Below are 13961 nucleotides of genomic sequence, written 5' to 3'. Positions count from 1 at the left end.
CCACGCCTCTATCTCTCTGCTAGCTATTCTACACAGTAACACACACACTGTTAACCCACGCCTCTCTCTGCTAGCTATTCTACACAGTAACACACACACTGTTAACCCACGCCTCTATCTGTCTGCTAGCTATTCTACACAGTAACACACACACTGTTAACCCACGCCTCTATCTGCTAGCTATTCTACACAGTAACACACACACTGTTAACCCACGCCTCTATCTGTCTGCTAGCTATTCTACACAGTAACACACACACTGTTAACCCACGCCTCTATCTGCTAGCTATTCTACACAGTAACACACACACTGTTAACCCACGCCTCTATCTCTCTGCTAGCTCGGCTGCACTGTTGCTCATGGAGCTGTGGGATTCTAATGAATGCAAAGTTTTCATTCTTTGTGGTTTATAATGAACTCACCAGTCGGGGTCACACTCTCGGAAGCCCTTGGCAAAGGGGTTACTGGCGATCTTTAACTGGGTGATCTGGAAGAGGGAAAAACACAATATTTGAACCTGGTGCAGTGTGACTCTGGGTGTGACATGTACATTATAGTGCAGTGTGACTCTGGGTGTGACATGTACATTATAGTGCAGTGTGACTCTGGGTGTGACATGTACATTATAGTGCAGTGTGACTCTGGGTGTGATATGTATGGTAGTCTATTGGTTATTGCAGTGTCTATTCGTTATTGCAGTGTCTGTTGGCTGTTGCAGTGTCTGTTGCAGTGTCTGTTGGCTGTTGCAGTGTCTGTTGGTTATTGCAGTGTTTATTGCAGTGTCTGTTGGCTGTTGCAGTGTCTGTTGGCTGTTGCAGTGTGTTCAGGGACAGTGCGTACTCTGTGGTTCTGGTAGGCGGTCACAGCAGTGAATCTCGTCTCCTCGAACAGGAATGATTTGAAGTTTTCCTCGGCATACCGCTCGCTGTTTTTACGAGGATCCACATAGACCACGTGAAAGCGTGGCTGGTAGCGATGCATGGAGTTCAGGATGATCTGAGGGAAGGAGGGTGGAGATGTATTACCCATTGATACTCAGAGCTGAAGGAGGGTGGAGATGTATTACCCATTGATACTCAGAGCTGAAGGAGGGTGGGGATGTATTACCCATTGATACTCAGAGCTGAAGGAGGGTGGAGATGTATTACCCATTGGTACTCAGAGCTGAAGGAGGGTGGAGATGTATTACCCATTGATACTCAGAGCTGAAGGAGGGTGGGGGTGTATTACCCGTTGATACTCAGAGCTGAAGGAGGGTGGAGATGTATTACCATTGATACTCAGAGCTGAAGGAGGGTGGAGATGTATTACCATTGTTACTCAGAGCTGAATGAGGGTGGAGATGTATTACCCATTGATACTCAGAGCTGAAGGAGGGTGGAGATGTATTACCATTGATACTCAGAGCTGAAGGAGGGTGGAGATGTATTACCCATTGATACTCAGAGCTGAAGGAGGGTGGAGATGTATTACCCATTGATACTCAGAGCTGAAGGAGGGTGGGGATGTATTACCATTGATACTCAGAGCTGAAGGAGGGTGGAGATGTATTACCCATTGATACTCAGAGCTGAAGGAGGGTGGAGATGTATTACCCATTGATACTCAGAGCTGAATGAGGGTGGAGATGTATTACCCATTGATACTCAGAGCTGAAGGAGGGTGGGGATGTATTACCAGTTGATACTCAGAGCTGAAGGAGGGTGGGGATGTATTACCATTGATACTCAGAGCTGAATGAGGGTGGAGATGTATTACCATTGATACTCAGAGCTGAAGGAGGGTGGAGATGTATTACCCATTGATACTCAGAGCTGAAGGAGGGTGGAGATGTATTACCCATTGATACTCAGAGCTGAAGGAGGGTGGGGATGTATTACCCGTTGATACTCAGAGCTGAAGGAGGGTGGAGATGTATTACCATTGATACTCAGAGCTGAAGGAGGGTGGAGATGTATTACCATTGTTACTCAGAGCTGAATGACGGTGGAGATGTATTACCCATTGATACTCAGAGCTGAATGAGGGTGGAGATGTATTACCATTGATACTCAGAGCTGAAGGAGGGTGGAGATGTATTACCCATTGATACTCAGAGCTGAAGGAGGGTGGAGATGTATTACCATTGATACTCAGAGCTGAAGGAGGGTGGAGATGTATTACCCATTGATACTCAGAGCTGAAGGAGGGTGGAGATATATTACCCATTGATACTCAGAGCTGAAGGAGGGTGGGGATGTATTACCATTGATACTCAGAGCTGAAGGAGGGTGGAGATGTATTACCCATTGATACTCAGAGCTGAAGGAGGGTGGGGATGTATTACCCATTGATACTCAGAGCTGAAGGAGGGTGGAGATGTATTACCCATTGATACTCAGAGCTGAAGGAGGGTGGGGATGTATTACCATTGATACTCAGAGCTGAAGGAGGGTGGAGATGTATTACCATTGATACTCAGAGCTGAAGGAGGGTGGGGATGTATTACCCATTGATACTCAGAGCTGAAGGAGGGTGGAGATGTATTACCCATTGATACTCAGAGCTGAAGGAGGGTGGAGATGTATTACCCATTGATACTCAGAGCTGAAGGAGGGTGGAGATGTATTACCCATTGATACTCAGAGCTGAAGGAGGGTGGAGATGTATTACCCATTGATACTCAGAGCTGAAGGAGGGTGGAGATGTATTACCCATTGATACTCAGAGCTGAAGGAGGGTGGAGATGTATTACCATTGATACTCAGAGCTGAAGGAGGGTGGAGATGTATTACCCATTGATACTCAGAGCTGAAGGAGGGTGGAGATGTATTACCCATTGATACTCAGAGCTGAAGGAGGGCGGAGATGTCTTACCATTGATACTCAGAGCTGAAGGAGGGTGGAGATGTATTACCCATTGATACTCAGAGCTGAATGAGGGTGGAGATGTATTACCCATTGATACTCAGAGCTGAAGGAGGGTGGAGATGTATTACCATTGATACTCAGAGCTGAAGGAGGGTGGAGATGTATTACCCATTGATACTCAGAGCTGAATGAGGGTGGAGATGTATTACCATTGATACTCAGAGCTGAAGGAGGGTGGAGATGTATTACCCATTGATACTCAGAGCTGAATGAGGGTGGAGATGTATTACCCATTGATACTCAGAGCTGAAGGAGGGTGGGGATGTATTACCCATTGATACTCAGAGCTGAAGGAGGGTGGAGATGTATTACCATTGATACTCAGAGCTGAAGGAGGGTGGAGATGTATTACCCATTGATACTCAGAGCTGAAGGAGGGTGGAGATGTCTTACCATTGATACTCAGAGCTGAAGGAGGGTGGAGATGTATTACCCATTGATACTCAGAGCTGAAGGAGGGTGGAGATGTATTACCCATTGATACTCAGAGCTGAAGGAGGGTGGAGATGTATTACCATTGATACTCAGAGCTGAAGGAGGTGGAGATGTATTACCCATTGATACTCAGAGCTGAAGGAGGGTGGAGATGTATTACCCATTGATACTCAGAGCTGAAGGAGGGTGGAGATGTCTTACCATTGATACTCAGAGCTGAAGGAGGGTGGAGATGTATTACCATTGATACTCAGAGCTGAAGGAGGGTGGAGATGTATTACCCATTGATACTCAGAGCTGAAGGAGGGTGGAGATGTATTACCATTGATACTCAGAGCTGAAGGAGGGTGGGGATGTATTACCCATTGATACTCAGAGCTGAAGGAGGGTGGAGATGTATTACCATTGATACTCAGAGCTGAAGGAGGGTGGGGATGTCTTACCATTGATACTCAGAGCTGAAGGAGGGTGGAGATGTATTACCCATTGATACTCAGAGCTGAAGGAAGGAGGGTGGAGATGTCTTACCATTGATACTCAGAGCTGAAGGAGGGTGGAGATGTATTACCATTGATACTCAGAGCTGAATGAGGGTGGAGATGTATTACCCATTGATACTCAGAGCTGAAGGAGGGTGGAGATGTATTACCCATTGATACTCAGAGCTGAATGAGGGTGGAGATGTCTTACCATTGATACTCAGAGCTGAAGGAGGGTGGAGATGTATTACCCATGATACTCAGAGCTGAATGAGGGTGGAGATGTATTACCATTGATACTCAGAGCTGAAGGAGGGTGGAGATGTATTACCCATTGATACTCAGAGCTGAATGAGGGTGGAGATGTATTACCCATTGATACTCAGAGCTGAAGGAGGGTGGAGATATATTACCATTGATACTCAGAGCTGAAGGAGGGTGGAGATGTATTACCATTGATACTCAGAGCTGAAGGAGGGTGGAGATGTCTTACCATTGATACTCAGAGCTGAAGGAGGGTGGAGATGTATTACCCATGATACTCAGAGCTGAAGGAGGGTGGAGATGTATTACCATTGATACTCAGAGCTGAAGGAGGGTGGAGATGTATTACCATTGATACTCAGAGCTGAAGGAGGGTGGAGATGTATTACCCATTGATACTCAGAGCTGAAGGAGGGTGGAGATGTATTACCCATTGGTACTCAGAGCTGAAGGAGGGTGGAGATGTCTTACCATTGATACTCAGAGCTGAAGGAGGGTGGAGATGTATTACCATTGATACTCAGAGCTGAAGGAGGGTGGAGATGTATTACCATTGATACTCAGAGCTGAAGGAGGGTGGAGATGTCTTACCCATTGATACTCAGAGCTGAAGGAGGGTGGAGATGTCTTACCATTGATACTCAGAGCTGAAGGAGGGTGGGGATGTATTACCCATTGATACTCAGAGCTGAAGGAGGGTGGAGATGTATTACCCATTGATACTCAGAGCTGAAGGAGGGTGGAGATGTATTACCATTGATACTCAGAGCTGAAGGAGGGTGGAGATGTATTACCATTGATACTCAGAGCTGAAGGAGGGTGGGGGTGTATTACCCGTTGATACTCAGAGCTGAAGGAGGGTGGAGATGTATTACCCATTGATACTCAGAGCTGAATGAGGGTGGAGATGTATTACCATTGATACTCAGAGCTGAAGGAGGGTGGAGATGTATTACCCATTGATACTCAGAGCTGAAGGAGGGTGGAGATGTCTTACCATTGATACTCAGAGCTGAAGGAGGGTGGAGATATATTACCCATTGATACTCAGAGCTGAAGGAGGGTGGAGATGTATTACCATTGATACTCAGAGCTGAAGGAGGGTGGGGATGTATTACCCATTGATACTCAGAGCTGAAGGAGGGTGGAGATGTATTACCCATTGATACTCAGAGCTGAAGGAGGGTGGGGATGTATTACCCATTGATACTCAGAGCTGAAGGAGGGTGGAGATGTATTACCATTGATACTCAGAGCTGAAGGAGGGTGGGGATGTATTACCCGTTGATACTCAGAGCTGAAGGAGGGTGGAGATGTATTACCATTGATACTCAGAGCTGAAGGAGGGTGGAGTTGTATTACCATTGATACTCAGAGCTGAAGGAGGGTGGGGATGTCTTACCATTGATACTCAGAGCTGAAGGAAGGAGGGTGGAGATGTCTTACCATTGATACTCAGAGCTGAAGGAGGGTGGAGATGTATTACCATTGATACTCAGAGCTGAAGGAGGGTGGAGATGTATTACCATTGATACTCAGAGCTGAAGGAAGGAGGGTGGAGATTTCTTACACATGATGCTCAGCTCTCACAATATGCATTAAATTGAGGTGGGTGTGTTATTGAAGTAATTAAAACAAACCCTGCAATGACTTTTTACATATACTGCACAGAACAAAGATTAAGAGACATAACAGCTTTCATAGATCTGCACAGCAGTGAAGTGGTTTGGGATCCGTGGTTGTGTAACCCTGTAGTGAATGGGAGTGAGTCTGTGTGATGATAGGGAGACAGTCCGGTAGTGTGTGTGCGTGTCAGTGTCTGTGCTCTCTCACTTGTGTGTCCGTGTCTGTGTGATGATAGGGAGACAGTCCTGTAGTGTGTGTGTGTGTCGGTGTGTGTGCTCTCTCACTCGTGTGTCCGTGTCTGTGTAATGATAGGGAGACAGTCCTGTAGTGTGTGTGCGTGTCGGTGTGTGTGCTCTCTCACTCGTGTGTCCGTGTCTGTGTGATGATAGGGAGACAGTCCTGTAGTGTGTGTGCGTGTCGGTGTGTGTGCTCTCTCACTCGTGTGTCCGTGTCTGTGTAATGATAGGGAGACAGTCCTGTAGTGTGTGTGTGTGTCGGTGTCTGTGCTCTGTCACTCGTGTGTCCGTGTCTGTGTGATGATAGGGAGACAGTCCTGTAGTGTGTGTGTGTGTCGGTGTGTGTGCTCTCTCACTCGTGTGTCCGTGTCTGTGTAATGATAGGGAGACAGTCCTGTAGTGTGTGTGTGTGTCGGTGTGTGTGCTCTCTCACTCGTGTGTCCGTGTCTGTGTAATGATAGGGAGACAGTCCTGTAGTGTGTGTGTGTGTCGGTGTGTGTGCTCTCTCACTCGTGTGTCCGTGTCTGTGTGATGATAGGGAGACAGTCCTGTAGTGTGTGTGTGTGTCGGTGTGTGTGCTCTCTCACTCGTGTGTCCGTGTCTGTGTGATGATAGGGAGACAGTCCTGTAGTGTGTGTGTGTGTCGGTGTGTGTGCTCTCTCACTCGTGTGTCCGTGTCTGTGTAATGATAGGGAGACAGTCCTGTAGTGTGTGTGTGTGTCGGTGTGTGTGCTCTCTCACTCGTGTGTCCGTGTCTGTGTAATGATAGGGAGACAGTCCTGTAGTGTGTGTGTGTGTGTCGGTGTGTGTGCTCTCTCACTCGTGTGTCCGTGTCTGTGTAATGATAGGGAGACAGTCCTGTAGTGTGTGTGTGTGTTGGTGTGTGTGCTCTCTCACTCGTGTGTCCGTGTCTGTGTAATGATAGGGAGACAGTCCTGTAGTGTGTGTGCTTGTCGGTGTGTGTGTTCTCTCACTCGTGTGTCCGTGTCTGTGTGATGATAGGGAGACAGTCCTGTAGTGTGTGTGTGTGTCGGTGTCTGTGCTCTGTCACTCGTGTGTCCGTGTCTGTGTGATGATAGGGAGACAGTCCTGTAGTGTGTGTGTGTGTCGGTGTGTGTGCTCTCTCACTCGTGTGTCCGTGTCTGTGTAATGATAGGGAGACAGTCCTGTAGTGTGTGTGTGTGTCGGTGTGTGTGCTCTCTCACTCGTGTGTCCGTGTCTGTGTAATGATAGGGAGACAGTCCTGTAGTGTGTGTGTGTGTCGGTGTGTGTGCTCTCTCACTCGTGTGTCCGTGTCTGTGTAATGATAGGGAGACAGTCCTGTAGTGTGTGTGCGTGTCGGTGTGTGTGTTCTCTCACTCGTGTGTCCGTGTCTGTGTGATGATAGGGAGACAGTCCTGTAGTGTGTGTGTGTGTCGGTGTCTGTGCTCTGTCACTCGTGTGTCCGTGTCTGTGTAATGATAGGGAGACAGTCCGGTAGTGTGTGTGTGTGTCGGTGTGTGTGTGCTCTCTCACTCGTGTGTCCGTGTCTGTGTAATGATAGGGAGACAGTCCTGTAGTGTGTGTGCGTGTCAGTGTCTGTGCTCTCTCACTCGTGTGTCCGTGTCTGTGTAATGATAGGGAGACAGTCCTGTAGTGTGTGTGTGTGTCGTGTCTGTGCTCTCTCACTCGTGTGTCCGTGTCTGTGTAATGATAGGGAGACAGTCCTGTAGTGTGTGTGTGTGTCGGTGTGTGTGCTCTCTCACTCGTGTGTCCGTGTCTGTGTAATGATAGGGAGACAGTCCTGTAGTGTGTGTGTGTGTCGGTGTGTGTGCTCTCTCACTCGTGTGTCCGTGTCTGTGTAATGATAGGGAGACAGTCCTGTAGTGTGTGTGTGTGTCGGTGTGTGTGCTCTCTCACTCGTGTGTCCGTGTCTGTGTAATGATAGGGAGACAGTCCTGTAGTGTGTGTGTGTGTCGGTGTGTGTGCTCTCTCACTCGTGTGTCCGTGTCTGTGTGATGATAGGGAGACAGTCCTGTAGTGTGTGTGTGTGTCGGTGTGTGTGCTCTCTCACTCGTGTGTCCGTGTCTGTGTGATGATAGGGAGACAGTCCTGTAGTGTGTGTGTGTGTCGGTGTGTGTGCTCTCTCACTCGTGTGTCCGTGTCTGTGTAATGATAGGGAGACAGTCCTGTAGTGTGTGTGTGTGTCGGTGTGTGTGCTCTCTCACTCGTGTGTCCGTGTCTGTGTAATGATAGGGAGACAGTCCTGTAGTGTGTGTGTGTGTGTCGGTGTGTGTGCTCTCTCACTCGTGTGTCCGTGTCTGTGTAATGATAGGGAGACAGTCCTGTAGTGTGTGTGTGTGTTGGTGTGTGTGCTCTCTCACTCGTGTGTCCGTGTCTGTGTAATGATAGGGAGACAGTCCTGTAGTGTGTGTGCTTGTCGGTGTGTGTGTTCTCTCACTCGTGTGTCCGTGTCTGTGTGATGATAGGGAGACAGTCCTGTAGTGTGTGTGTGTGTCGGTGTCTGTGCTCTGTCACTCGTGTGTCCGTGTCTGTGTGATGATAGGGAGACAGTCCTGTAGTGTGTGTGTGTGTCGGTGTGTGTGCTCTCTCACTCGTGTGTCCGTGTCTGTGTAATGATAGGGAGACAGTCCTGTAGTGTGTGTGTGTGTCGGTGTGTGTGCTCTCTCACTCGTGTGTCCGTGTCTGTGTAATGATAGGGAGACAGTCCTGTAGTGTGTGTGTGTGTCGGTGTGTGTGCTCTCTCACTCGTGTGTCCGTGTCTGTGTAATGATAGGGAGACAGTCCTGTAGTGTGTGTGCGTGTCGGTGTGTGTGTTCTCTCACTCGTGTGTCCGTGTCTGTGTGATGATAGGGAGACAGTCCTGTAGTGTGTGTGTGTGTCGGTGTCTGTGCTCTGTCACTCGTGTGTCCGTGTCTGTGTAATGATAGGGAGACAGTCCGGTAGTGTGTGTGTGTGTCGGTGTGTGTGTGCTCTCTCACTCGTGTGTCCGTGTCTGTGTAATGATAGGGAGACAGTCCTGTAGTGTGTGTGCGTGTCAGTGTCTGTGCTCTCTCACTCGTGTGTCCGTGTCTGTGTAATGATAGGGAGACAGTCCTGTAGTGTGTGTGTGTGTCGTGTCTGTGCTCTCTCACTCGTGTGTCCGTGTCTGTGTAATGATAGGGAGACAGTCCTGTAGTGTGTGTGTGTGTCGGTGTGTGTGCTCTCTCACTCGTGTGTCCGTGTCTGTGTAATGATAGGGAGACAGTCCTGTAGTGTGTGTGTGTGTCGGTGTGTGTGCTCTCTCACTCGTGTGTCCGTGTCTGTGTAATGATAGGGAGACAGTCCTGTAGTGTGTGTGTGTGTCGGTGTGTGTGCTCTCTCACTCGTGTGTCCGTGTCTGTGTAATGATAGGGAGACAGTCCTGTAGTGTGTGTGTGTGTCGGTGTGTGTGCTCTCTCACTCGTGTGTCCGTGTCTGTGTAATGATAGGGAGACAGTCCTGTAGTGTGTGTGTGTGTCGGTGTGTGTGTTCTCTCACTCGTGTGTCCGTGTCTGTGTAATGATAGGGAGACAGTCCTGTAGTGTGTGTGTGTGTCGGTGTGTGTGTTCTCTCACTCGTGTGTCCGTGTCTGTGTAATGATAGGGAGACAGTCCTGTAGTGTGTGTGTGTGTCGGTGTGTGTGTTCTCTCACTCGTGTGTCCGTGTCTGTGTAATGATAGGGAGACAGTCCTGTAGTGTGTGTGTGTGTCGGTGTGTGTGCTCTCTCACTCGTGTGTCCGTGTCTGTGTAATGATAGGGAGACAGTCCTGTAGTGTGTGTGTGTGTCGGTGTGTGTGCTCTCTCACTCGTGTGTCCGTGTCTGTGTGATGATAGGGAGACAGTCCTGTAGTGTGTGTGTGTGTCGGTGTGTGTGCTCTCTCACTCGTGTGTCCGTGTCTGTGTGATGATAGGGAGACAGTCCTGTAGTGTGTGTGTGTGTCGGTGTGTGTGCTCTCTCACTCGTGTGTCCGTGTCTGTGTAATGATAGGGAGACAGTCCTGTAGTGTGTGTGTGTGTCGTGTCTGTGCTCTGTCACTCGTGTGTCCGTGTCTGTGTAATGATAGGGAGACAGTCCTGTAGTGTGTGTGCGTGTTGGTGTCTGTGCTCTCTCACTCACGTGTCCGTTGTCATCCAGCAGGTTGTTGGTGAGTTTGAGCTTATCGAAGGAGACAATCTGCTTCATCCACTGAGCACCTTTCGCAGGGGAGTCGGGGTGGAAGTGCACTCGGCCCGGGGCAGCAGGATCAGCCTTGCCAGCAACCAGCCAGGAGGAGCTGTGGAACGCGTACCTGAGAGAGAGAGAGGGGGAGTACTGAGTCTCACCTGTATCTCTCATCTTCACAGTACCTCTCACCTGTAGAGTTTCTCACCTGTATCTCTCACCTTCACAGTACCTCTCACCTGTAGAGTTTCTCACCTGTATCTCTCATCTTCACAGTACCTCTCACCTGTAGAGTTTCTCACCTGTATCTCTCATCTTCACAGTACCTCTCACCTGTAGAGTTTCTCACCTGTATCTCTCATCTTCACAGTACCTCTCACCTGTAGAGTTTCTCACCTGTATCTCTCACCTTCACAGTACCTCTCACCTGTAGAGTTTCTCACCTGTATCTCTCATCTTCACAGTACCTCTCACCTGTAGAGTTTCTCACCTGTATCTCTCATCTTCACAGTACCTCTCACCTGTAGAGTTTCTCACCTGTATCTCTCATCTTCACAGTACCTCTCACCTGTAGAGTTTCTCACCTGTATCTCTCACCTTCACAGTACCTCTCACCTGTAGAGTTTCTCACCTGTATCTCTCACCTTCACAGTACCTCTCACCTGTAGAGTTTCTCACCTGTATCCCTCACCTTCACAGTACCTCTCACCTGTAGAGTTTCTCACCTGTATCTCTCACCTGTACAGTACCTCTCACCTGTAGAGTTTCTCACCTGTATCTCTCACCTTCACAGTACCTCTCACCTGTAGAGTTTCTCACCTGTATCTCTCACCTCTACAGTACCTCTCATCTGTAGAGTTTCTCACCTGTATCTCTCACCTTCACAGTACCTCTCACCTGTAGAGTTTCTCACCTGTATCTCTCACCTTCACAATACCTCTCATCTGTAGAGTTTCTCACCTGTATCTTTTGTCATCGAGGGGGGTGAAGTCCATCAGCAGCACGTAGTCAGACGCTGGGTCCATCCCGAGAATCTTCACTTGGTATGTTGGGAACATGCGCCTGCGGCTCACAAACAAAACCAAACTTAAGTGCTGTAGAGTCTCACAATCACGTTCAGATTTGCACTAAAATATAATTCCCTGGTGCCACTGCATCCATTTCCAGAATTTAGCACTCTGTGCAGAAAAACCTATTTAAATGTATGGTGGTTTTAACTGCTGCCACCTCAGTCTTTGAGTAGGATAAGCATGCTCGTACTAGTATTGCAGCAGTAAGAAGTTATTGTAAGTCCCCGAGACTACTGTTTGGTGTATGGGCTCTGTGAGCAGAATGCCTTGTCTCTGTGACCCTGGGGAGCGTGCCCTCACCTGCCTGCCTTGTCTCTGTGACCCTGGGGAGCGTGCCCTCACCTGCCTGCCTTGTCTCTGTGACCCTGGGGAGCGGGCCCTCACCTGCCTGCCTTGTCTCTGTGACGCTGGGGAGCGGGCCCTCACCTGCCTGCCTTGTCTCTGTGACCCTGGGGAGTGTGCCCTCACCTGCCTGCCTTGTCTCTGTGACCCTGGGGAGTGTGCCCTCACCTGCCTGCCTTGTCTCTGTGACCCTGGGGAGCGTGCCCTCACCTGCCTGCCTTGTCTCTGTGACCCTGGGGAGCGGGCCCTCACCTGCCTGCCTTGTCTCTGTGACCCTGGGGAGTGTGCCCTCACCTGCCTGCCTTGTCTCTGTGACCCTGGGGAGCGTGCCCTCACCTGCCTGCCTTGTCTCTGTGACCCTGGGGAGCGTGCCCTCACCTGCCTGCCTTGTCTCTGTGACCCTGGGGAGCGTGCCCTCACCTGCCTGCCTTGTCTCTGTGACCCTGGGGAGTGTGCCCTCACCTGCCTGCCTTGTCTCTGTGACCCTGGGGAGCGTGCCCTCACCTGCCTGCCTTGTCTCTGTGACCCTGGGGAGTGTGCCCTCACCTGCCTGCCTTGTCTCTGTGACCCTGGGGAGCGTGCCACCTGCCTGCCTTGTCTCTGTGACCCTGGGGAGTGTGCCCTCACCTGCCTGCCTTGTCTCTGTGACCCTGGGGAGCGTGCCCTCACCTGCCTGCCTTGTCTCTGTGACCCTGGGGAGCGTGCCCTCACCTGCCTGCCTTGTCTCTGTGACCCTGGGGAGCGTGCCCTCACCTGCCTGCCTTGGTGACAATCATCTCAGTGCCCAGCTGGTTGAACTTGTCCCAGAGCCCCTTCATCTCGAGCTGCACCCCAATACTGGTCACCTTGAGGCTCTTCCGCACGCCTCCCCCTGCCGACGCCACCCCCTGCGGCAGGGAGGCCCTGAGGGGCGGGTGACCATGCGTCTCACGAAGGGCACAGGAGTCCAGGTAGCGATCAGCATAGTGGGGTGGATTGGGAGGGTGCAGAGGGGAGTAGCAAGACACGTCTAAAGCAAGAGAAAGAGAGTCGTTCATCTATAATCACACAACAAAAAAGAGAACCTGGAATGACACTGCTTCAAAAACACAAGGACTTAACCACAGAGCTCATAATGAAAAATGTGAGGGAAAAACTGCATTGTGAGAAGCCAAAACCTTCCAGCAACACGCGGCTAGGATTACTGGAAATAAAGCTGACCCTGAGAGAGAGGACCCTATAAAACTCTAACCCCTAACAAACCAAACCGCTTGGAAAGGAAACTAACTTACAGATGAAAATACAGCATTGGGGGTGTTGTAGTTTAGTTTTGTTATAACATAGTCGTTTATCACCCTCTATAATTCCTTTAACTGACAGAGACAACGGCTTCCCTTGTGGAAAGGGGTCATCCTTGCTGTAGGGCTGCCAAAAAAGTGACTTCATGTTTGTCCCAGATAACACGCAGACAGATATTTAATAAGAAAACAGCTATTCACTCACAACCCCATGTACACCACACTTCTAAATGTACAATTGAGAAGATACCAGTTTGAACACAGGTTTCTGTTTCTCTTTGTTGCTGTCTTATTCCTATGAACTTGATGCAATGATAAATCCATTTGCCAGAGGAAAAAAATATATAATATGTTTATTTGTTCCATTTAGTCTAGATATAAAAAATAACACTTGCATATAAATTGTTGCAAATATTTTAAAAAAAATCAGACGTGTAACTTGTTCAGACAATTTGCGTGCCTTTTAAAATAAATGAAATAGAAACACCGATTTAAAAACAAGATGTTCTGATAGTAAATGCCTTGATTGTATTAGTATTATTTATTATATGCTGGTATTTTAATGAATTTAAATAAAATACTTGTTGAACTTTGTGACGTAGCAATTCGAGTCATTTAATAAAAAACAAAGCATTGTTACCCAGATACTGTAGACTGTAGTTATTATTATTATTATTATTATTATTATTATTATTATTATTATTCCTTACCTCCCAATTCCGTGTGAACTGAGCAGGGCTGCATTGCTCTAAGAAAAATCAAATAATCTTCTTCTTCTTCTTCTTCTTCTTCTTCTTCTTCTTCTTCCTCTTCTTCCTCTTCTTCTTCCTCTTCTTCTTCCTCTTCTTCTTCCTCTTCTTCTTCTTCTTCCTCTTCTTCTTCTTCTTCTTCCTCTTCTTCTTCCTCTTCTTCTTCCTCTTCTTCTTCCTCTTCTTCTTCCTCGTCTTCTTCTTCTTCAATACTTCAAATCTTTAGAATGCTTCCATGCATGAAAATCACTTGGCAGATTTGTGTGTAAATTTCTCTGCACAATATGAATACAAACAGTTTCAATAATAATAATAATAATAATAATAATAATAATAATAATAATAATAATAATAATAATAATATCTCTTTGAGTGTTGCCCAGGCTTGA

At 48.3% G+C, this 13961-nt stretch overlaps 1 protein-coding gene across 1 annotated transcript in view; it reads right to left on the bottom strand.

The window, feature by feature from the left end:
* The window catches only part of LOC117397347 (T-box transcription factor TBX1-like), a 17780-nt gene extending 4213 nt beyond the window's left edge, over nt 1-13567 (bottom strand). The window contains exons 1-6 of the mRNA XM_059009496.1: nt 13534-13567; nt 12300-12555; nt 11095-11196; nt 10090-10261; nt 842-997; nt 424-488 (exon numbers count right to left, since the gene is read on the bottom strand). Coding sequence (XP_058865479.1) covers nt 424-488; nt 842-997; nt 10090-10261; nt 11095-11196; nt 12300-12555; nt 13534-13567 — 785 coding nt within the window. The remainder of the gene's footprint in view (nt 1-423; nt 489-841; nt 998-10089; nt 10262-11094; nt 11197-12299; nt 12556-13533) is intronic.
* Nucleotides 13568-13961: the final 394 nt, after the last annotated feature.

Source organism: Acipenser ruthenus, chromosome 39 (assembly GCF_902713425.1).
Source record: "Acipenser ruthenus chromosome 39, fAciRut3.2 maternal haplotype, whole genome shotgun sequence".
Classification (NCBI taxonomy): domain Eukaryota; kingdom Metazoa; phylum Chordata; class Actinopteri; order Acipenseriformes; family Acipenseridae; genus Acipenser; species Acipenser ruthenus.
This window is presented reverse-complemented; position numbering and strand designations above follow the sequence as displayed.